The sequence below is a fragment of the Melanotaenia boesemani genome, chromosome 4 (assembly GCF_017639745.1).
Source record: "Melanotaenia boesemani isolate fMelBoe1 chromosome 4, fMelBoe1.pri, whole genome shotgun sequence".
Lineage (NCBI taxonomy): Eukaryota > Metazoa > Chordata > Actinopteri > Atheriniformes > Melanotaeniidae > Melanotaenia > Melanotaenia boesemani.
In genome coordinates, this window is record NC_055685.1 from 10,784,691 (window position 1) to 10,810,347 (window position 25,657).

General features: G+C 39.6%; 1 protein-coding gene across 1 annotated transcript in view; it reads left to right on the top strand.

The window, feature by feature from the left end:
* The window catches only part of grin2bb (glutamate receptor, ionotropic, N-methyl D-aspartate 2B, genome duplicate b), a 148,201-nt gene that overhangs the window by 114,015 nt on the left and 8,529 nt on the right, over positions 1 to 25,657 (top strand). Inside the window, exons 7-15 of the mRNA XM_041984294.1 lie at positions 647 to 761; positions 937 to 1,142; positions 5,856 to 6,027; positions 9,371 to 9,524; positions 11,056 to 11,181; positions 12,415 to 12,644; positions 14,107 to 14,267; positions 16,226 to 16,413; positions 24,205 to 24,443. Coding sequence (XP_041840228.1) covers positions 647 to 761; positions 937 to 1,142; positions 5,856 to 6,027; positions 9,371 to 9,524; positions 11,056 to 11,181; positions 12,415 to 12,644; positions 14,107 to 14,267; positions 16,226 to 16,413; positions 24,205 to 24,443 — 1,591 coding nt within the window. The remainder of the gene's footprint in view (positions 1 to 646; positions 762 to 936; positions 1,143 to 5,855; positions 6,028 to 9,370; positions 9,525 to 11,055; positions 11,182 to 12,414; positions 12,645 to 14,106; positions 14,268 to 16,225; positions 16,414 to 24,204; positions 24,444 to 25,657) is intronic.

Below are 25,657 nucleotides of genomic sequence, written 5' to 3' on the forward strand. Positions count from 1 at the left end.
TTCTGGTCTTTGTTTGACATTACGTTGCTTGGTTCCTCGTGCCAGGTTAGTTTTGTTTCCAGTCACACTCAGCTCTACTTTTGGATTTATGTGAATGGACTCCCAGCTTTTTCTAAGCTTTTGTTTATATAATAGAAATTAATTATTTTCTTAATCTGCCCACATCATGAGCCTGAGCCTGCATTTGGGTCCTCCGTACTGCTACTACTACACAGAAACCTCATTTTCAGGTATCTTCATAGGAGTTACTGCTGCCGTACTAAAAGTGCAATTTAAAAAAGCATTGTTTTGGTTGTAAGGCTCATATCTGTACTGTTGTGAAGTCTCCAGCAGCTGCACTGTGTGTCGGCTCAGCAGCAAACAGCAGATTAGTTACTTGGGGATGGAACCGATATGTCTCACAGTGGTTGGTAGAGCCCAAACAGAACTAAAAAGAGGGTGGATTTTGAACTGAAATGTGGCTAAAAGGTGCCTATGAGTAAATAGGAATGAAAGCAATGAATATATGTTGAAGATATTCCCACTTTTTTTTTTATTGATAAACAGCATAAACTACCTTTACGTTAATCTAAAGCCTGACCATTTTTCTTTCCAACAAATAAAGAAAAGGTGATATTTGTCACTCAGACTTGAATTCTCATTTTAGGTACGTCATGAATGTGACATTTGAGGGTCGAAACCTGTCATTCAGTGAAAAAGGCCACCAGATGTTCCCCAAGCTGGTCATCATACTTCTGGACAAGGACAGAAATTGGGACAGGGTAAGTCTCCTCTCTTCTCTTCCTCTCATTCACCCTCTGTCATTTCTCTGTATTCCTCATCCTCTGTGACGTGTCTGTCACTATTTTTCTCTCCCTTTGGAGTGTCTCCCTGCCATGAAGTAGCTTTAACAGTAGCCTGTATATCACACAGCTCTCCTCCGACTCACTCATGCAGGTTGGCAAGTGGGAGAGAGGATCTTTGACGATGAGGTACCACGTGTGGCCTCGTTTTGAGCTGTACTCGGAAGCGAAGGAGCGTGAGGACCACCTGTCCATCGTGACTCTGGAGGAGGCGCCGTTTGTCATTGTGGAGGACGTGGACCCGCTCAGTGGAACATGCATGAGGAACACTGTGCCGTGCCGCAAGCAGCTAAAACTCACGTGAGGATTTTCCTTTTGAATTAATTCTGCAGCATGAATTAATCTAAACTCTTTTGTTTTTCTGTGCAACCTTTTCCTGTCACACCGAGCAACACAACAGCTGTAATGGGTGTCTTTGCTCCTTTTCTTTACCGAGTCTCTCAGTCCTGTGATTACCTTGAATGGTTTCACCTCTGCTAACTAGATCATTGACTTAGTTTCTGTCCCCGTTTTCCTCCTCTCCACAATGACCCACTCACTATCCAGCTCTCAGAGGAGTGTGCTAATTATTTTTCTTCAGTGGGCTTCTGTTTCTATCACTGACCCACCTGAAATCTCCTGAGGTCACTCTACACCTTTAGCACAGTGCAGTTTTTTTTTTTTTTAAACGTGTCTTTCACCCCATTTCTTCTCACTCCCTGCCTCCACAAAACAGCACATCAGCAATAAACAGCAACATGTCAGAGACAATATGCAGGATTTGTTATCTGACAAAAATATACTCCATGAACCAGATGCAAAGAGCTGCGTGGAGTTGTCTTTGTACTCAGAGCAGCAGACATGTGGGCACAGCATTGGTGCATGATAACTAAACCACAGTTTTCACTTTTTTCCATGTTAGTACAACCCTTTTTTATCGTGAAAGTTGCTCACTTGTAGGAGCCTGATTTCATAAACAAACAGTAGGAACAAACAGAGCCTGACACTCTTGTGTGAGCAGAAAAACACACAAACACATTTGTCCTTGGCCTGGTAATAACAGCATCCTCTAACTGTGCCAACGCTGTCATTGTGTTGTTACACAGCTGTTACACACCTGCATCTCCTGTGAGCCAGAGCAGCCTGTTGACTGATGATGCACAGTTTAGTTCAATGTTTGTCTCATTGTGTGTTATTCTTTGACCTTCACTGCTGCATGATTTGGATGACAGTTAAAAAACCTGTTTACTCAAGTGAGACTGAAATAAGTCTCTTGAGAAATGTTATTGTAAATCATGCAACTCTTGGAGTAGATTTTTTAGTTGCTTGATTTTGTTGGGGAAAAAAAGGCACAACTAAATACATTTTTATTTAACAAATGAATGCTCTGGCTTTGTAAACATGCAACTAAGAAAAATGAACAAATTATTATAATTAATTGCACTTTTTCAGATAAAGAGGTATAAAAAAATGTAATACCCCCCCTCCCAAAAAAAAGAAAAGTAGATATAAAATAGGTCTTTTTTGCAGATCTCTTATTTTTTATGAAAGTTTAAATTAGTTGAAGCACAGACTTCTCTAATGAAAAATAATATTCTTTATCAGTCAGGTTCCAGCGCTCTTTTATCACTGTTGACAGATCAGCTTTACAGGATTGATCCAGACTGTATGCTGGCCATATTATTGACTAGATATCATTGAGTCTTTACTGGAGAAATTTTAATGATCTTCGCTTACTGACAAAATGAATTAGTTTTCTAAAAATGACTTCATTGTTACCAAACCTACGGATGATAGGAGAAGAAAAAAGGCTATAATTTCAGTGTGTAATGCAGTTCCATGCCATCAGTGATTGTGGAAATTTACTACTTTTCATCAGGCATTCATAATTATAAGTTTTAACAGGACAAAACATTATCAGTCACTAAATATTACTTTTCATCCAATTATCCACAGTCTTGACGGCTTCTTTTTAGCTGTTGTTTTTTTTGTTTGTTTGTTTTTTTGGGTTTTTTTTTTTTTCTTTTAAGATTGTAATGATGATTTACATTTAAGTTTCTGGGTATAACTAATGTTTACTTCAGCCAAATTCTCACAGTTCAGTCACAAACATTAACTCTTGTAGATGTTTTCATTAATTTATTTGTGCATTTTCTATTTTCAAGGCATACTGCTTTGAGTTTTCTGTTCTGACACCTTGATGTCTTCCTTGGCCTGCATGTTTCCCTTTTACAACCTTCCCATTTTATTTGTGCATGTTGCACGCATTAAGGCCCATTTATTCTCCCTCACATACGTAAATAGTGACATCCATTTCAAATGTTGTCATACGTAGCTGTCCTCATACCTTCATGCGTCTTTTGCATTGCCATGGTTAATTAAAATTCTCCACTTGTGAGCAGGGCTAGATTCAGAGTTCACTCCCGCGAGCCGAAGTCAGTTTCAGACACCATTTGGCAGCAGTAATGCACCAGTATAACATTTTTTCCAACCAGCCAACACGTCCTAAACCAGGGGTCTCAAACTCCCAGCCCCTGGGCCACATTCGGCCCACCCTTCACCTCCATCTGGCCTGACCAACACTCCCATGCCACACCTTTGTTTCCCAAAAGGTGCGCAGGTGTCTGTGCTTAGCAGTTTGTTTTGCAGCAGACAACAAATGTCTCTGGAGTTCAATATAAGTCCATCATGCCTAATATGCAGGGGAAAGGTCACAGTTTTAAAGGAATACAGTCTCAAATGCATTATTTGACTAAACATGGGTAGCAGTATGAGAAACATGCAGAAGACGAGAGGAATAAAGAAGCAACACAGCTACACCGATGATTTACTTCTCAGCAAAGTAATTTCCATAAGGCCAAGAAGGACGCTGATGCTGCTGTTGAACCAAGTTATGCGGTTAGTGAGTTAATCGACAAAGCAGGAAAGTCTGGTCGGCATCCCCACTGATAGAGCCCCTTGCATGGCCGGTAAAAAACATGGGGTGGTGGCGCTGGTACAAAGAAAGTTGGAGGAGGAAAACGCAGATCCAGTGACTGTTTTGTACTGTATCATATGCCAACAGGCACTGTGCAGCAAATGTCTAAAATATGAACATGTCTGTGTGGAGGAGGGGACAGCGTTCTATGGATCTTTGATCAGCAATTTGCTAACTTAAATGCACATCACATCCAGCTGTTTGCAGACCCCTTCTCAACTCATGTGGACACCAAGTGTGTTTGAAATGGAACTTATTGACTTGCAATGCAACAGCTGCTAAAGACTAAGTTCAGAGAGGCACAAGGAAAAGCAGACGTGACTGCATAATTTCTGAGGGAATTACCTCCATCCTTCCTAGAATTGTCAAAAGTGTTTGGTCGTGTGATCTGCCTTTTAGGAAGCACATATGTCTGAAAAGATGGACAAAAACCGTCCATCCATCTGTGTGTCCGTCTTCTGCGTCAAGCATAAATGAACCTTAAGAAACATCTGCAGCCATCATTTTGCCACAATTTGTGTTGAACTGCCTGCTTGAAGGAGCTTTTGTCATCCTTCCCAATGTTTCAGCTGAAAGTTGTAGCTCAGTGGTAGAAAGTGTGAATTGCAAGTATGTGCTCCTGGGTTCAATCCCCGGCATCTGCACAAGCCAGTATTCTCTGAGGGCCCAAGCCCGGATAAATGCAGAGGGTTGCATCAGGAAGTATCTGGTGTAAAACATGTTCATTTAAAGAAGCACTAATTAACATTTGCCATTTTCACAGTGACGCACCCCCTATCGACGGCTTATACGGCATCCATCTTGCTTCGTGCCTGTACTGCGAGCTCTGTCCAGGCAGTAAAACACAGTCTTATATTGATTCTTATCTTATCTCTTGCTCTATCTCTGGCTCTCGAATGTCTTCCAATGTTTCTAACATGCTGAATCAGCCACGTGTGCGTTCAAAACGACTGGTTTGTTTACATCTGATTGCTATTATGTGACGTGTGCGCAAAGCGAAACTCTTCAACTTCAAGTTTGGTGTCTTGGTGTCAGAAATGCACAGAATGCAGTTTTATGGTAAAAATGTTACGGAGTTTAAGGGTGCATTTTATTTATTTACAACAACATATAGAGATTCACATCAGGATAGTTCGCTAGACTTGGTCTGATTGGGGACTTCCTGTAACTGGTTCTTGAAACGTAGTGAGACCTTAGTTTGTAGGTGGACTACATCCGCATCTTTGATTTGAATCAAAATTCAGTTACTCATTGACAATTCCTTAAATGAAGCAGACTTTCCGAGCTAATGGACACGGATTCAATTTGAATCAAAAAAGCTAGTGTGAATGCGTTCTAAGGTCTGTAAGTAAGTGGCTGTGATTTATTTCAGGGGTGTCAAACTCCGGTCCTCGAGGGCCGGTATCCTGCAGGTTTTTATTGTTTCCCTGATCTAACACACCTGACTGAAATTAATGGGTTATTGTGAAGAAGTTGACAAGTAGCTGTTGGATCCATTTGATTTTAATTAGGTGTGTTGGAGCAAGGAAATAAATAAAACCTGCAGGACAGCAGCCCTTGAGGACCGGAGTTTGACACCCCTGATTTATATATTTAGACCTGTGCAGGTTTTTGTTTTAGAAATGCAAATTACGAGGTGATTCCATGATTCCCCCCTTCATGATCTGGAAAAACAAATGAAAATGACTGACGCGAAAAACAATAACGTCAGCAATAATTACAGCAGTTCTCTTCTGTTTTTTCCAGGTGTGTCTCGCAAAGATGGAACATTTGAAAGCTAAATAAAAATGTTATGTGTCATATTTATTACATCATCCAAGATTGGTGATTTCTTTTTTCCCCAAGGGCTGTGAACGATAGTATGGCTAATTATTTTATGTTTTAATTAAAAGAGCTGTTATTTGTGTGGGAACCTGCAGCTGCAGTGTCTGTGTCTACATCTATTTTCATCATTTAGGTTCAATCCTTGTAAAAACTGTGTAGATTACTAAAACTCTTTTTTTCTGCTCTCTCATCTTGACTTCTTCTTCTGTCTTGTTGCCGTTACCTCCTACCAGCAATCAAACGGGTGATTCAGGGATTTACATCAAGCGCTGCTGCAAAGGTTTCTGTATCGACATCCTGAAGAAGATTGCCAAGGCGGTCAAGTTCACTTACGACCTGTATTTGGTGACCAATGGCAAGCATGGCAAGAAGGTTAATGGAACATGGAACGGCATGGTGGGAGAGGTAAAGACATTTCCTTTTACTCAGGCTTTCTGTATATCATTTGCTTTTGATTAATTACTGACTAACAGCTGAGATCAGATTGTACTCCTCTATGTAAAATAATGTTTAGAAGAAAAGTGGTGTATGTTGTTCTGACAAATTTGTCCTAACACTAGAGAGAAGCATTAGATTTTGTCATTTGTAAACAGCTTGAAACCACCAGCAGTGATAGTTCATGTGGACCTGCTTGCGCACCAGCTGATTGTGGATTTCACAGCATTTTCAGCAGAATGCCACAGACATCACCATACAAATGCTATCGAGCCATCAGTGTGACACAACAAGAGAGGTCACTCAAAATAGAGCAACATTTAGTGCCCTCCTCACATATCCACCACCAGTTCATTGTCTGTTCTTTCTTTTAGCTCATCATTGTGGATGTATTGCAATGTTTCTCTGAGGGTTTTTAGCTTTTTTACACTTCTTTAAAATGTGCTTAACATGACAAAGTGAAAATAAAAATGACAGGTTTACCCCAAATCCATAAAGAAGCTCTTTCCGTTTGCAGGAATCAAATTTAACATCTGCTCATTTGCAGAGTGAGATAAGCTGTTGTTCCAGGTCTAGTCTTTTAATTTAGTCTGGAACAGATGTCAGCAAGAAGCAGCACAGATGTGAGATACTCTTTCTGTGATGGTACAGTCATGTATGCTGGATCAACATGTATGTGGGTTTTGAGTGCAGTAGATATGTATTCATTTGTTTAATTGGTTTAATATATTTATTTATTGTACATGTACTCACCAGCTGCTTTATTAGGTACACCTTGCTAGTACTGGGTTGGACCCCTTTTTGCCTTCAGAACTGCCACAATTCTTCATGGTATAGATTCAACAACATTTTACTCCATATTGACATGATAGCATCACACAGTTGCTGCAGATGTGTTGGCTGCACATCCATGATGACAATGTCCCATTCCACTGTAGTGTCTAATTATTAGCATTATGTAGGTAGTATAATCACATTTAGATATAAGAGTACATTTAAACATATAGGTATGTTTCTGTGAATATCACATGGATCTAGTAAACACAATGACCTTCAGAGTAGAAAGTACCACTTGAACTCAGTGAAGACAATTTTCGATTAACCATAGGAAATGCTCCATAAGTTTAGGTTAGCCTCAGGGAAGGGTAGCCTCAGAGGTGTCAGAGGTGAATTCAGGAATGTTCTTGTCTGTTAACATAAGTCCACTGGTATGAATGTTTAGTGGGATTCTCAAAATTGGTCAGACACCTCACAGATGAAGATCTGTTTAAGATGGCCCTTTTTGTAATAAAACATGTTTTATTATTCATCAACCTGGTGTCCAGAGCTCTTTTTACCTCTTAACTATTTTACTACAGCCCCTGTTTCAAGTAGCTCACTACACCACCACATCCCAAAAGTGCTCTATTGGACTGAGATCTGGTGACTGTGGAGGCCATTGGAGTACAGTGAACACATTGGAGCAGTTGGAGATGATTTGAGCTCTTTGACATGGTGCATTATCCTACTAGAAATGGTCATAAGAAGATGGTACACTGCAGCTATAAAGAGATGGACATGGTCAGCAACAATACTCAGGTGGGCTGTGTTGTTTAAATAGTGCTCTGTTGGTACTGAGGGGTCCAAAATGTGCCAAGAAAATATCCCCCACACCATTACACCACCAGCAGCAGCCTGAAGCATTGATACAAGGCAGGACGGATCCTTGTTTTCATGTTGTTTCCACCTAATTCTGACCCTACCATCTGAATGTGGAGCTGAAATGGAGACTCATCAGACCAGGCAACACTTCTTCCATTGTCCAGTTTTGGTGAGTCTGTGTGAATTGTAGCCGTAGTTACCTGGTGTGGTCTTCTGCTGCTATAGACCATCTGCTTCAAGGTTGGATGTGTTACGTGTTATTCTGCATACCTTGGTGAAACCAGTGGTTATTTCAGTTATTGTTGCCTTTCATCTCCAACCAGTCTGCCCATTCTCCTCACCTCTGACATAAACAAGACACTTTCATCCAGATAACTTCTGCTCACTGGATGTTTTCTCTTTTTAGTCAGTTCTCTGTAAACCTGTTAGATGGTTGTGTGTGAAAATCCCAGTAGATCAGAAGTTTTTTTAAATATCCAGACAAGCAGTCTGGCACCAACAACATGCCAGGTTCAAAGTAATTTAAATTCCCTTTCTTCCTCATCCTGATGTTCAATTTGAACTTCAGCAAGTCATCTTGACCAGGTCTAAATATACTGAGTTACTGCCGTGTAATTGGCTAATAAGATATTAGTGTTAAAAGCTATTAAACAGGTGGATCTAATAATCCTCATTTTTTTTCTTATAACTTTAGTTGATTTCATTTTCCCCACAGATTACACTTCTATCAGCTTTTTAAAATGAGCTAAACCACCAAGTAACTGTTGTTAGAAAGCAGATCTAAATGCTATTACACCCAGTAAGTACTTTCATTTATTCATTCATTTGGTAAGGCTAATCATGCTGTCTTAATATTCCTTTTGGTTTGCTCCTCATTGCCTTTTTCATCACACCCAGCACTTGTTTCCCACAACCTGGCCTGAGGGGAAGCTGTGATCTGATCCAGAAAATCCTCAAGGGAACTCAGTGAGATTCCTAATAAGAGACTGAGAAAGAATACAGAAGACTACAGCAAAAGAGAGTGACTGAAGCTTGTAGAGAAAGCAACCTCAGGAGAAAAAGCACAATTCTTTTCATTCACACATTACATGGTAAACATCCAACACAACTCTGAACTCAACAAAAAGGCTGATGTCCATTTTGTTTGATTATGGGAAATCTTAATGAAATCTCTATGCTACTCACTGTTGCATGTCATTTGTCCTGAGGTGTGCTTTGGATAAATGCAAATCTGTAACACATATGTAAATGCCTAAATAAGCAATTAATTTAATTTGAGGAAACAGGACAATGGAGGCAGGAAACAAAATAAGAGTGAGAAATGAGAGCAGGTCGTCACGAAGAAGTTCAAAGATCAAAGCAATGACAGTGTGTTGGATCCCTGCTCATTCTGGTCATTTGTGCTTCTTCCTTATGGCCAGAGGCCCCACAAACAGAGGGATAAACATATCGCAGCATACCCATGCATGCTGGTGTGCAGGTAAACACTGACCCAGTAGAAACAATCTTCTTTTCCTCCTGTTTTCACACCACAGGTAGAGCCTGTTAATCTCTTAGCTGAAAAAGTGGATGCTTTAGAAATGGCAGCACTGAATCTGTTTCTCAGCAGAGGTCTGGAAGAAATCTGAACTGAGCTTCTGTGTGTGTGTGTTTCTGTGTGGTTGACCCACAGGTGGTGTTGAAGAATGCCCACATGGCAGTGGGTTCACTCACCATCAATGAGGAGAGGTCGGAGGTCATTGACTTCTCAGTGCCGTTCATTGAGACAGGTATCAGCGTCATGGTCTCCCGTAGCAACGGAACCGTCTCCCCCTCTGCCTTTCTAGGTGAGAAGAAACACACCTGATGCTTCTAACTGATGTATAACACTATATGTGGAGCTGTTAAATGTGCATGCACATCCATACTGAATAATGAACGCACCATCATGCAGAGATAAACAACCAGCTGTTTAATCTGTGGAAAACCGTTGCATAGACACATGCCATCCATCTGAAGACTGGTTTAAATCATATAATTCTTAATATTCTTATAAATCACTTTACTAAATTGCATTTATCACACACAGGTAACCATACCATTTTTATTTATATAGCACTTTAAAAGTTACTCATTATTCTAATTTTTAAAATGTTTTAAAATTGTAAAGTCTTCAGTAAAGCGCACTGAGAAACTGCTTGTGTAACTATAAATGGATGCTTTTCTTAAAACCGTTTCAATATCTTTATAATGGCAGTGGCAATTGCATTCTTGTCACAGTTTCAGAGAACAAAACCTCCCTGCTAAACACCCTTTAATGAGAATTAATATCAGCGTCCATAGAACATGTCCAAAATAAATCTCCTTACTTGGTGGTTGGTTTTAAACTCCCAGAAAAACATTGTTAATGAATTGTCTGGACTATAGAACATGGAGGTGGGAGAATGATGATTTGGGGCTGCTTAACCGCAAAAGGTTCAACTCTACAATGGTGTCTTTTTTAAAATCAGGCTGTAGAGCTCTTGCAAGAGGCATTTCAGTCACTGCAACCTGTCAAGGAAGCGTGGCTTGGATGAGGATCCAAAAGCAGGCAGATGAGGCAGGAGGCACCCCGCGAAAGAATTAAACTTTAATAAACAGAACCAGGGGACACACAGTGGGTACATGATACAGATGAAACACGACATGAAGACTACAAAAACCTAAAGCAATACCCACAGATCATGACCCACAGATACCCAGTGAGCAACAATCCCCTCAGACACACAAGCAGGAACCAAGGGCAAAGGAGGAGCGACTCCCTCAGAGGCAGGAACCAGAGGTGGGGAGGAGCAACCCCCTCATACACAGGAACCAAAGGCAGAGGAGCGTCCTAACCCGGGACCCCTTCGGAAACAGGAACCACAGGAGACAGAGAAATGTCCCAGTTAAAAGTGCACTAATATATGTGTGTGTGCACTTGATTTGCAAAGTCACAATACACCTCTGAAAATAAGGCCTTTCAGGCTCCCCAAATACCCCTGAGTAATTCCAGCCCCTATAGAAAATGGATTGATGGATAAATTCAGTTCAATTCAATTGGATTAATTTTAGTTAAATTCTATTTTAATTCAGTTCAATTCAGTACATACTTCCCCCTCTTCATAACTTCCTGTCAGAGTTAGTATAATCTCTGATTAAGTCCATTAATGTTACTAGCACAAAATAAATCAGTTATCACACTGGTCTACATATGTTTAGGTTAATGCCAGTTAATTTGTCTCGTGATGCTGCTTTATTTGGTTTAGATAACTTCCTCTCTCTGTTCTCCCATAATCCACCTCTCCTTACTTTCTCTGCACCCCAAAACACCCTCCACCTCTACCCTGTCTGTTTCAGAGCCCTTCAGTGCTGACGTCTGGGTCATGATGTTTGTGATGCTGCTGATCGTGTCAGCTGTGGCTGTGTTTGTGTTTGAGTACTTCAGTCCGGTGGGTTACAATCGCTGTCTGGCAGATGGACGAGGTGAGAGGACACACACCTCCAGAAACACACATACATGTACACACTCAAGCCTGGACGCAGTTAATCCATGCTGCTAAACGGTGACAGTGAGATACAATGTCAGGCAATCTAATGTGCTAAAATGAGGACCTAGTTGGCAATTATGCTACCTTGAATGGAGCATTGAAACTGAGCCATCTAGGTGCTAAAATACTACAAGAGTGCAGAATGAGTGCAACTGGAGCAGCAAGGCTTTCCACTATGTCTTTAAGTACTTATCTACATTATCAGTCACTTAAGCTCTTTCACTAATGAAGAGGATCATTGACAAGAACCAGATAGGTGATCTTAAACATTCTTAGCCTCACTGTGTGAACAAAGACTCCTCTGTGCTTGCATTACAATGTCTCCTTTGATTGTGCTGTTCTTGAATACTACACCATTGTTACACCACCACACATAGGGTTGTGAAAAGAATGAATACTCTCAAGCAGAACCATTACAATAGATTGAAAATATGTGTCTGGTTTAAGTGCATCAAACAGATGTGAACAATATCATGCTGTTTGATATACAGCTCCAGCAGGTCCTTCAAATTAGTTTGCCCATCAGAGTCAATGATTTAGACTCAACGATTTGTTCTTTTCTTGGGTTTTTGTACACAGCCCAGCTTGCCTCTGAGGATTGCATTAGTCTGCTATAACAGAACCCATTCAAGACAAACTCACAGAAGTGATATTGCTGCTTGCACCATTTTCTTATGTTTCAAGGACCTGAGGAGATTTAACAGTTAGGAGATATCCTACCTACAAAGCCATTTTCTTTATATTTCACAGCACAACAACTGTGTGGTTTAATCACCAGCTTACGTAGATTGTATACTATACTGCTGCTCTAGCTGTAGTATAGCCCATCTGCCCCTCCCCCTCTCCCTTACTCCCCATCTCTGATGCCACAGAGCTACTGGATGTAGCATTTCTGACACCTTGTCATACAGCCATGGTGGTAGGTGGAACACAGTTAGTGTGTAAAAGTGGGTTGTCGCCACTGTAGCTGAAACATCAGATGTGGACTGCTCAGCACATCCTGCAATCACTGAAAAATTAAAGGATAGGTGATTTTCTTGTTTTTCTGCCATCCATCAAATGCCTTCTACAATGGTGTTCACAGGTACATGCAGATAAAGAAAAGAAGCACCTGTTATCTACTAAACTAACATAATTCGCCCTCCCTTCCTGTCATTCTGTCCCCCAGAACCCGGCGGTCCCTCCTTCACCATCGGTAAAGCCATCTGGCTCCTGTGGGGTCTGGTTTTCAACAATTCTGTTCCTGTACAGAATCCCAAAGGCACCACCAGTAAGATCATGGTGTCAGTGTGGGCCTTCTTTGCTGTCATCTTCCTGGCCTCCTACACTGCCAACCTGGCTGCTTTCATGATCCAGGAGGAGTATGTCGACCAAGTATCGGGCTTGTCAGACAAAAAGGTGCGAATTCAGTGCAGTGTTATGGATAGCAGGGTGGAGGAGCAGGTGTGTGAAAGTGTGAGAATAAATCTAGAAGCATTTTCTGGCTTTATAAGTTAACTGGCTAAATCTGTAGAGATGACAGCATTGTGTTATGCAGATGTTCCTCATGGTTTTATTCAGACATACCCATGACAGTGACATTTATAGCTATGGAGCATTTTTTATAGTTGACACCCACACTCAAAAAAGCTTAAATGTGAAATCAAAAATATCACTGTTGAGCACATTTAAGCTTGTTGAACAGGTGGTTTGATAGAGGATGGATTTTTACATGTGAGAGTTTTTTTTTGCACATTCAACAATAAACTGTAAAAATCATCGTCTCCTTATTTTAGTCCACTGTCTCCAACCCAGCCACTTTTCTGTCCGCTGAGTGTGTGTCAGACAGAAAGGAGAGGATGTAGCACAACCAGAGACGACACCCTGGTTATTCTGTTAATTTGGCTCAGTCACTATAAGGAGCTGCTCCAGTAATGGTATAGGAAACTCATGGAAGAGCAAAGCGCTGTTACATAGATGAGGTCTGTAAGGTTCCTGTAGAAAACGGAAAATTTGCCTGATTATTGCGTTGTTGCTGCTGCATCCCTACCTACTGTATCTGTAATAGATTAGGGTGTCATCACATAACTGACAAATGACAAATAAACATTTTCATTTAGCTTCATTTTATTTTATCTGACCTTTACATGGTGGACTGTATCAACAAACATATTGAAAGTTTGCACAGTTTAAACATTCAGAACTGAGCATGAATTATCTTCCCTGCTGATTTGTTAATTAGTTTTCACCCACAATGCTCCTCGTGGCAAAGTTTTATTTGTTGCAAGCTTGTGGTACCTGATATTTTATCGACATTAAATGACTTCAAGATAAGCCTGAGACCTATTTCTAAAGAAATTGAAATGTTAAAGGATGTCTTTATCCTTGTACACACAAATATGTGAAGTCATTGGCAATAACCTGTTCTTAGATCATTTTGTTTACTTACCAGTTTTGTTAAAACAGAACCCTCTGGTCCAACACCTAAACATCTATTGTGTTCCAATCAATCAGCTTATGAATATTCAGTTAACTCAGAATGTAAAAATATGTCATTTGCAACAATTGTGATAAGTGTTAATGCCATCTTCCATGTAGTTTCAGAGATTTAATTAGCCAACCAAACACTAAATTAGTATTAATATAAGCTTAAATTGCTGCTCCAGTCTTACTGCTTATTAATCCTTTTTTAACTATATCTGGTGCACAGTCCAAGATTCTCCCACCTTTATTTATCACAACTCTAAGCAGTTTATTGATCTTAAACATCTTTAGTGCAGACCTTTTCTTCTTCCAAGAGACACATTAACAGCTTTTAATGGAGCTTCATTCTAAAGATCACTCTTTTATTTACTTTTTCCCTCTTTTACTCCCACTACAGTTCCAGAAACCCAACGAATTCTCACCGCCATTCCGGTTTGGTACAGTGCCCAACGGGAGTACAGAGCGCAACATCCGTAACAACTACAGGGACATGCATGCCTACATGACCAGCTTCCACCAGAAGAATGTAGATGAGGCCTTGTACAGTCTGAAGACTGGGTGAGCAGGAGACAGACAGGGGGGAGGATGGAGAGACAGATGGGGAGAGTTGAAAGGGTGTCAGCAGAAAGGAAGGGGGATGGTTTTATAGATCTGTGATGTCCTGGACTGATGCAAAACAGAGGAAATATGATGAAACGATAAGGAGAGGAAGAGAGAGAATTCTGGGAAGTGTGGGAGGGCAGCCAGCGGCAGTGCACATCTGCCTTGCACTGGCACCCGGAATAGAAGTGCAGCTTGTGTTTGCTTGATAACTAAATCCTTACTTTCCCCATTCCTCTTCCTCTCTCCGTGTCTTCAAATATTTTCATCAACCACTTCAGAAGAAATAAGACTGCAAAGCTGTGATGTTTCTGCTGATATTAAATGGCCATGGAGGCCTGAAGAGCCCCGAGGCACCTTTGATCCTAGCCAAAGAAGCTGGAGTCTGTCATGACAATTTATCAGCTCACTCTGGGTTAATATGGACAGAACACAATACAGGATTTTTCTGGGAAAGATTTTAGCTGGGACACTGGGGACTCAAGCTCCTACACACTGTGTCATAGGATTAGGTCATTATTAGACTTAAATGGTGGCCACACTAGAGAGGAGACAAATGAGTAGGGTTCACTTGCTGTTTATAGCTTTATATGTGGGATGTGAAGGATTCGTCATGGAGAGGTTTAGGTTTTAACTCCATGAAGCAGATCACATGGTCATATCTCAATCTTATCCATGGCAACAGAGCAACTTAAAAAAGAAGAAATACAAAAGCCAATAATTGTATCCAAAATTCCTCCCAACCAGGTTTCCTGTGTGTATTTGATGTGAACTTTTCCTATAGCTCTTCAAAATTCAGTGAATGAATGAACAGATAATGCAGAGCCTGTACAAAGACTTGGCTCTAAATATCCTGGTAATTCTTGATTCATGGTATCCTCATTACAAAACAAACAAACAAAAAATATTCATACTTTGCTAGAAAATGCTTTTTTGATTTGTCATAGATTATAGTAAAATACAAAGTTTACTGCTATGGTTCCTGTTAATACCAGTTCAGGGCTATGTTGGCCTATTCTGGAGTAATTCATCAACATACAGCAGCTTGAAAAATAAGCAACATCACACTTACCTAAATGAACAAAAGTGAACCAGGCCTAAATTTATATTTGCATTGTGCAAGATCTGCAAGGCAAGTTTAGCACATAACATGTAGTTTGCTATCATACCAGTGCCTAGCAACTGAGCAAATCATAAAAATAAACAGATAAAATGCAAGTAAAACAAAAAAGAAACTGGAAAAAAGATTTTTAAAATAAGTATTAAATAATAAAAACAAAGGTATAGATAAGATTAGATAGAAGAAAATGGATGTACTGTAGTAGAGCCTACACTAAAAGCAATGGGGGGAAAAATGCTTTCAAGCATTAGCCGGAGTGAATATAAGATCCAAGGAGAGCTAATTCCAGTAGCGTGTAGTGACTGAAAACCACTTCACTGTGACTGGTTGAACTATGTGCTCCATTACCTGACAAATCCCTGCACATCTGAGAGAACTACCAGACAAAATAAATCCTTTTTGTATGAATTTTTGGCACAAACCAATATCCAAGAATAAGTGTAAAATGTTATTTCTCATTTCTTTTTCCAGTTATCAGCAGGTTTTTTTAAACCAGTTGCAAACTTGTCACATTCATATTCAGGAGGCCATCGAATAGAGCCTCAGTCTAGTGAACAACATAGAAATCCAGTCTTTCTGTACTGAAGGGACAAAAAATAAACTACTCTATTGCATATGCTAATTTTGTAAACTTCAGTTATAAGAAAAAAATAATGCTAGGTTATGATATGAAGTAACTAACAGGAAGATCAAACCTGTGAAGTCTGGATTTGGACATTTTGAACAGCATCACTAAACTGTATCTTCTGTGGTACATGTGACTCAACTCTTCTAACACACTGTCTGTGCCTCACAGCAAACTGGATGCCTTCATATATGACGCTGCTGTGTTAAACTACATGGCCGGCAGAGACGAGGGTTGTAAGCTGGTAACCATCGGCAGTGGTAAAGTGTTCGCCTCCACCGGCTACGGCATCGCCATCCAGAAAGACTCCGGCTGGAAACGAGCTGTGGATCTGGCCATTCTCATGCTGTTTGGAGATGGTATGAACTTGAACACTATTTATACTTAGACATGATGAATGTGCTGGTATCTCACTAAAAAGGACTTAACTATATCATATAGCACTGGAAAAATATGGTAGTGATAAATATATTACACACCAATATGTAGCCTTTATTTGTTCAACGATTACACATATTTTGGATTACAAAATGAAGTCTTCATGTGGTTGTAAGGTTTTTATGTACAGGAGCTGAGACTCAGAGTGTGGTGAGTGTTTTATTATAGACAGAGAAGAAGGAAACGTCTTGGGCCTCAGGATGAAACTTCCTGATCCAGGCTGTCACACTTCAATCATTTCAGCTGTGAAGTTCCAGCTGACCTGAAGGACTAAACTGACTCCTGTAGAAATGAGACACTGAATTTGGGAAGAGGATGAGGATTTAGTTAGTTGGTTGGAAGTTTCAGGTCAGACTTTGGAAAGACTGTCTTGGCAGAAACAGGGGAAAATGAGCTCAGATTAAATTAGAAAGAACGCTGAAACAAACTAGTCTTGAAATATTGCAGCCTTCAAATATTATTGGACTTGTGTGATTGATATTTATCACTTCAGAAATCGCATTTATGGATTGGCAGATGAGTAAAATGGAAAATGAATTCAGCAGTAAAACACTAAAGGGATATTTTGCTTTTTTTTTCCAGGGGGACTTGTGTGAAGTACTTATGAGCAGTCAGTGTCTTCCCAGCAGTAGACAGCAGTCTCTATTTGGAGAAGCAGGGATTCTGATAAGAGGACTGAGCTCTGCTCAGAACAAATCCATAGCAGGGTGAATTTTTGCCATCTGAAATGATTCATACCTCAAAATGTTCATAGTTGTTTGGGCAAACGCTATACAGTATATAAGGACTTTAGCATCAGACTGCATCTGACCGTAGAACACATTTCTCTCTACGTGTCATTGCACGAACAATGTCTGCCAAAAGTATTCTGCTGAATCCATCAGGAGTTGTCAGACATGCTGGATAGCTTTCTGCTGGCAGTTACTTTTGCAGAAGATGTTAAAAAAAAAGTGTTTGTGCTTTTTTTTTTCAGGCCTTTCATTCATTTCGACAGTCTTTTATTTGTTTTTCTGTGATTTCCTAAGTATGAGTCACATCTGAATGAACAAAACTGGTATGTATTGAAGAAAATCTGATTTCCGAATGACAAATTGTGTGCTTGAGTAAAAAAAAAAAAAAAAAATTATTTAACCAAACAAGAACTATTAAAAACATGAGTGCTGCCCAATACTTTCACATTATTTGTCATTTAAGATGAAGCAGAAGATTTTTGTAAAATCAGGGAATTCCAGGTTGTCTAAACTGACTGAATACTATGAAACTTAATTTAATGTTCACTAAAGAGGAGCAGGAACAGCTTTGAGGTGCTCTTCAAAAAAAGAAAGGTAGGAAAGAATATATTTTTCATTCCCCTTTAAATTATTCTTTTATTTTTTCTGTATGAACTGCATCTAGTCAGCCAGCTCTGTAGAAGCTTTGGGAGAAGTTTTTGATTTTTAATATATTCCTATTCTTCTAAGCAAGTAATTCAGTAAAGGCAGGAATATTTTTACGTCTTATCTCACTGTGGGATAATTTTGATTTGCAATACCAAATAAAGCTGCAACTGCATCTGACTGGAAATCAATACTACCAATGCTTTAAAGATCAGAGCGCAAATATTTACCAGAGCAAAACATCCTCAAAAACATGGGAGTGAGACTGGCTGGGGTATTTCAACACCACTTACATTTTGCTCAAATTTGGAATATATCTTTTCGTGAGACTTTCCTCAGAAAAATGGGATCGGTAAAAGACTTGACCTCAGACATGTTTTGCTTAATTGTGCACGGACGGGCCATTATTCATTCAAGCACGATCCAGATATCCTCATCCATGTCTTCGCTTTGCTCTTCCATCCAGCTTGCTAAAATCTTTATGTGGTTTATGTCTTCAAGAGATATTTTGTAAGATTCCAAGTACTTCTAAATACTTCACACAAACCCACTGAAAAGATAGACCTATATTTAAAAAAAACAAAAAAAAACATTCCTCTAAAATATATTTATTTGTTAACGACAGGCTGTTGCATCATCGCCAAATGAAGCCCTCTCTTAATTAGATCAGTGTAAGACTACACATAAAACATGTAATGCTCCATCTCCAGTCTTGTTTCTAAACCCTTTACCACCTCCACTGGCTGATGAGTGATGTGCAGCAAGTGCAGTAGTTGGCTGCTGTGTGAGCTCATCTCCATAAGGAACACGTATCTATGTATAAATTATTGCTTTAACACCACTTCATATGCTACGTTGGTGTGTCTACGCTAGCTCGTACTTCATAAATGTTTATGTGTGGAGCAGGTTGAATCCTGGATGTGCTGTTTGTATACAGCGAGTGACTAACGATGACTAACGGTGATGACGCTGCTTGCAAAATGAGATACTGTACTACCACAGAGAAATGCTTGCAGCTGTAGATTGTGTTTATTAACCCACGTGCTGTTGCCATAGCTTTATGCAAGAATATGCAGTAGCCAGCCAGTGGGGGAAATTATTCTAATACCATTATTCTAAATTAACTTAAAGTAGTTTATTGCATGTTTTCATAAGTTTGCCAATCTGCTTGTAGAAGCAATGAAGGTCCTTTGCCTGTTTTCATCTGCAAAGTAGCTGTTAATATTTAACACCATGCATATTCAAAACGTTTGTTTTAATAAACTAAATATTATTTATTATTTAGAGCAAAAGATTTTTTTTTATTAGAAATGCCAAAATGTGCTGTTTGAGTTCAAATTTAAGAGACACTCATATTCAATAAAAAAGAAAAAAAAATTATATTAAGGGGGGACATCTTTATAGTTTCACATATTATCTGTCTGTATATATATATGTTTTAGACAATTTCTAAATTAAAAATATGAATGCTTTTATTCAACTATTATTGCATATAGTGCATGAGTTGCCATGTTTGCTGTAACTTTAATGGTGTTTGCACAACCATCAGGCTACAGCAGACGGAGTTTTTTTTTTTTTTTTTTTTTTTTTCAAAGTAGCCTCTCTGCTGAGCATATGCTCAAACAGTGCAGCTCTTATTATATGTGTTTTGTCATTTCTAATTTTACCTGAGCCACTGACAGTCGGCCACCAATCAAAAAGTCAGTTTGATCCCCAGCTCCTCTACTTTGTGAAGTGTCCTTGGGGAAGACACCAAACCCCACACTGTGTGATAGAGGGGCAGTCAAACGGGAAACACATCTTAAGCTTATTGGAGAACTTAACTCTGGTTAAAAAAGTACTAATTCAGTGTAAACTATTTGCCTCTGTCAAGACGACTGAGCATACACAAACACCGTTCAGCTCGATTTCAAAACTATTTCATTAAAAATCAAAGTGAATTAAAGCTGAAAGTTGCTTGGCTTAATTTGGATTTTGTTTTGTGTTTTGCAGCAGTAACAGAGACCAGCTGCTTTGTTAACACTGAGCAGACTGAGCTAGTCCAGGTGGTTCTGGCACATGACGGCATCGCAAACTATGCAGATCTTTACAGCAAGATCTAGCTACAGACTGTTGGCAGAAGAGGTCAACTTTCGAGTATGACGCAGTGGAGAACATCTGCCTTCGTGCGTCTTTAATACTGCACACTATAAACAGTCGGTCCTTCAGTTGTTCAGTCAGAGTGAGTTAGAACACAGAGTCACTCATCAGATGTAAAGCTGTCATGATATAAGATTTTATTGCATGACTATTATGGCCAAAGGACAGTAAAAGACAGACTCAAGACAGAGCAAACTTGTGATGAGACTGAGCAGACAGCCTTGTTGCCTGTGTGGTTATTGAAGTCAGCTCCGAGGTGGACCAGTGATGATATTATTGCTCATTCTTTTGTATTCTGCTTACACAAACCAAAGACATTTGTCAGACCGAGGCTATGTCTACATGTGCTTAAAATATCTTTCAAATGAAGGATTTTGTATGCATTTTTGTCCACTTGCCAACAGTTTTTAGGCACTGACAAATGAACTTGTAGGAAAACGCCTTCCAGGATGAAGATTTTTGGATAATCTGGCTTATGTGTGAACAGGATAACCAGTGTTTTTGGCTGGTAGCACCAGATTGTACGTTGCCATCTGTGAGGCTTGCATCACAGTATGTGTCGTTATCTCGCTTCTTTGCATAGCTATAGTAAAAAAAAAAAAAGTTATTCCAACTATATTTGGAATAAAAAGACTCACACTCCATGTTTTCTTGACTTTTACTCACTTTATATTCAAGCGCTGTATTGAGGAATAGCTCCATCAGTCCACACAAAAGGTTCTGCCTGGATTATTTTTGTCAGTCTTCTGATTCGCCTTCAGAGGCACAGGCTTGATCACTATCCTGTGGTTTGGCATGCTTCAGACAGCATTTCAGTCATATCTGTGTCTGCGTTCATGTGGACATAGCATGAGTCACAAAATGTTTTTCTCTAGACCTGAACTCTGTCTTCTAACACTAAGGGAATCTAAGGCACCTGAAGGAAATGCTTTGCAACAATCAGCTTGATGTCCTTAAACACACACTCGTCCTGTGCTGGTTTGATGGTGTTATATTGTGACTAATTAGATTGCTGTTAATTAGGTCGCCTTAATAGTTTTGCATCTCAGAAAAGATTTTAAGTGTTAACAAGGGATAGAAGTTAAAAATGAGAAGTTCAAATGTATTTTGTGCTGCATATTTTTTGTCTGTGTGTGTGTGTGTGTGTGTGTGTGTGTGTGTGTGTGTGTGTGTGTGTGTGTGTGTGTGTGTGTGTGTGTGTGTGTGTCAGAACAAGTCAGAATCAGAATAAACATTATTGCCCCCGAAGGGAAATTTGTCATGGACAACAGTGTAGCTGTGCTGCAATCACAGTACAACAGATATCACCCGCAAAAAAATAGACAAGAGTTAACAGCAAACTACATGGGCGACGGCACAACAATAATCATATTAAATACACACACAGATATGTATATATACATAAACAATAATATATAATGGTATAGCAATAAGTGCTATAGGAGTCAACCAGTAAATACAGTTGAATATAATACTCCATGACAATAAAATCCAAATAAACCCTCTGAGAATAAACTTAATGTAACAGACCATGTTGTCTGGGCTGTTTACTTCCTGCCACGTCATGTGCTACATAGTGCACTGACACACACAAACACTAAAGTTGGCCTTCAGATGGCTGTTATTTTCTATTGTGGCCTTCCTGATGGATAAATAGGTCAGTATAGAGAAAACATTCACTTTGGATCTGATCTTCAGAGTCAGGCTGACTCAGACTTCAACATACACTGTTGGAAATCTCTTTCATGTGATGTGTGTACATGGGATGCGCTTGTGAAATATGAATATGCACATGCTTGTGCTTCCCAGCAATTGGACATGGGAAGACATATTTTCCAAATAACACTAAAGTCTTACTGCTCTGACTGTTTGTGAGACTAAGACTCGCATCTGTCATGTCCTGTTTGAGTCAGGGCATGAGAAAGACATTATGTGTGGCAGGAGGAGTTCTGTATAGAGAATAATCAGAACAGATGCACATTCAGGACAAGAAAAGGGAACGGTTGTAGGCGGAGGAGAGGGACAGGAGCGATGATGCAATGGGAGCAGGAATACAAAGAGAATAATAATATGGATTTCACTTCTTACCGATTTTGCTTATTGATGTGATTCTTAATGGATTCCTTTCAGTTTGAGTCGCAAACTTGGTCTAAAACAGCCATGTACTGTTCAGATTTAATAGCATTGAGCGTTCATTCAGGAAAGCTTATGTGTTACAAGAATCAGCCATGTTGAATCTGAACATCTGTCTCCAGCAGAGCACATTTCAACCAGTTTTACAATGTTAGTTATCTACAGTTCATTCATTTATTTCTACTTTTTTAACCAGATAAAAACCTCATTGACATTAGAAATCTCTTTCAAAAGTGACCTGAACTGAAGACACGTATGTTGAGTGATATAAACCTGGGGCATTAGTGCATTGTTAAAGTTCAGGAATCTAATACTGCTGCCAACCTGTGATGTCACAATATGAATAGATTGATCATAAACTTATACACTTTAAGCTCATACACAGAATGTATCATACAGCAGGAAAGTGATACCTCATGAAGCTCATACATTCTCCTCCCATTTGTGATCTATGCTCTCTGGGTCATGTGGGATCTTTCTTACATATGTACTGGGATTTTCCTGATGTGGAATTTTCTTTGGAAATTAGTATCTTCTACTTTATCAGATCTATTGTAGGTAGACATACCATATTCTCCTAGAATAATACTTCTAAACCAGGGGTGCCCAAGTCCAATCCTCGGGATCTACTATCCTGCAATTTTTAGATGCAATCTTTCCCTAACACACCTGAATCAAATGAATGGCTCGTTACCAGGTGTATGCAGAGCTGTATGATATGTGGATGAGGGAATATTCCAGAAGGGTGGGTGAAGGGAGGAAAAAAGACACTTTATATTGTATCATTGCCAATGAATTGCCCTTATTTGAAAAAAAATGATCACACAAAAAGGAAAATGTCAGGGTATCTGTGGTTCATGTGTTAAATTTGGGCAAGACCTCAAGAGTCTGTGTAATTTTTAAATGTTTTGGAAAAGGCAAGTCAAAATCCTGACGATAATCTGGTGGAAATGCTGTAGAAGTTCATCTAAGGAAATCCTGCACCTTCTGAGTTAAAGCTGATTGCATACAAGTCAATGGATTCAAGTTCCTCCAAGCTGCTTAGCATAAATGTTACTTTCTCCCCTTTTGATTGATGATTTCTTAATTAATGAAAATGCCAATTATTATACAAATGCACCCACTTTGAATTTCTCCTCCCAGTTTTCAGTCTATATTATTCACAGAGCTCACAGATAATTGGCTGAGAAGTGAATGATCTATGCATGGTACACCATCTGTGTGTTTTTCCTTCTTTGTTTAAATTAGTTTTGATCATCAGCAGCTTTTGTAGCACTGTTTGGAAAATTCTAGAGTTTGGATCAAGCTGAATTTGTGTTTCCTCTGCTTTCTGCCTTCATGCCAAGTCTGGCTTAGTGTTACCTAGATCCAAACTGAATACATTAAATAACCACGAGTTCTTAGCACTTATTTCATGTTCACGGCACATATTTGTTCAAAATTATGTCTAGATAACTTCTCAATCTACCTCTGGTTTTGAAATAGACAGATAGACAAACAGCATTGTATGACAGTGAGAGCCAAACTATTTCAAATTACAATTAACAAGCAAAACAAAATGCACCACCTCAAACTATATTACACTTTAGTTAACACCCGCTTGTTTGTTGCCTTTTAGCAAAATTATAACTCGTTTTCAACATCTTCGTAATGCCAGGTTGGCATGCTTCTTTTCTTACACTTACAAAAAAAGACTATTGATGCAGATCAAACAAATCCATCTAGACTTGTCCTCCCCTTGTAGAAGGTCCACCCCTCCCCACCCACCCCCTCCAGGGATCCAAAACAAAGAAGGGAAGGCCCTGCATAAGCAATCCTTAATGAGAGTGACGCTCTGGGCAGCATTCAGTCAAAGTAATGTAACGTGACATCTGTTACATGTACATGTGACCTGAGCTGTTTTTGGCATCAACACACCGCATAAGAAAATATGCCCTCTTTTCTTCTTTTTGTTTTTGCACTTTCACTTAATATTTTCAGATACCTACAGGCAAAATCACTGAAGTGTACAGGTCATACCTGACCACCACACTGACGCAGTAACCCATGTGTTTGTGTGTCCAGGTGAGATGGAGGAGTTTGAGGCTTTATGGCTGACAGGCATCTGCCACAATGAGAAGAACGAGGTGATGAGCAGCCAGCTGGACGTGGACAACATGGCGGGGGTCTTCTACATGCTCGGGGCCGCCATGGTTCTGTCACTCATCACCTTCATCAGTGAACATTTGTTCTACTGGCAGCTGCGATTCTGCTTCATGGGCGTGTGCTCGGGAAAGCCTGGGGTCACCTTCTCCATCAGCAGAGTGAGTGTGCTTAGGGATTATTTTAGGTCTGACCTTTGTCCTCTTGACAGAAAGATCACAGGAGTGGCTGTATTGAAACCACAGACCGTAGTTGAGGTGTATCGAGTCGGTCAGGGGGATGTGATGACTCATCTGGCATACCGGTGGCTATTTTAGTCCAGGCAGCTATTAAATAACAAAGCTCACATCAAATCCTGTGCTTGGCATCAGAATATTTATACATCTTAATTCTTATATTGTAATTTTAATTAATGGAGCACAAAAATATAATAAGCAATTATTATGAACATCCCAATTTACCAAAACAAAGAAGAAGTTGGGATGATGTGTAAAAGGCATCTACGATCTCAATGAAAAAGTGTGCAAACCTATTATGTTTATTAACCTATCTTGAATTTGATGGCAGCAACATGTTTAAAAGAAGTTAATACAGGCAACAAAAGGCAGAAAAAGTCAGTGGTACTAAAGAGAAACAGTTGGAGGAGCAAGGAACAATTAAATGGATTGATGGCAGCAGGTCTTTAACAAAGTTAGGAATAAAAAAAGCAACCGAGAGAGCCAGAGTCGAGTAAAGGCTGACTACAAATGCATCTCCAAATTGTGGAGCATTACAATTTCCTCAACATTAAACTGCAAAGACTGAATATTTCATCATCTTCAGAACATAATATCAATGTCACAATGCTGTCTGGCACATTCAGGGAAGTAGAGGTCTCTGCAGAACTCATGTGGGCATTTCTTTATCAAAGTGGGAATTCTTCCACTTCCATTTTGCAGAGACTTCTTGCTCCATTCAGGGCAGTCTTATTCCCTCACTGGCAGAGCTCACGCTGGGCCCGGAAAAGATGCATTATCCTTGCTTGCAACATGTATACTGCATACAAACTTGGAGCTATCTACCTGCCAAAGCAAAATGACACGCTTGAAGTTTAGAAAAATCTGGTTCCTTTGCTTTGTACTTTGCAGCTCTGCCAACCGGTGTGCTGAACGCAGCAGTGAGTGCAGCACATGTGGGGTTTTCATCTGAAAAGGCTTTTCTTGTGCTAACCTGCAGCTATAAGGACTAAACAGCTTTATCACAGGAAAATATGAGCAAAACCCAGGTTAGCCCCAAAGTGAAAAAACATTCAATTTTGCAAAACAATGCACTAAAGTATATAAAGAAATAAAAAAAAAACAATAAAAATAAAATGAAATAAACACATAATTTTATC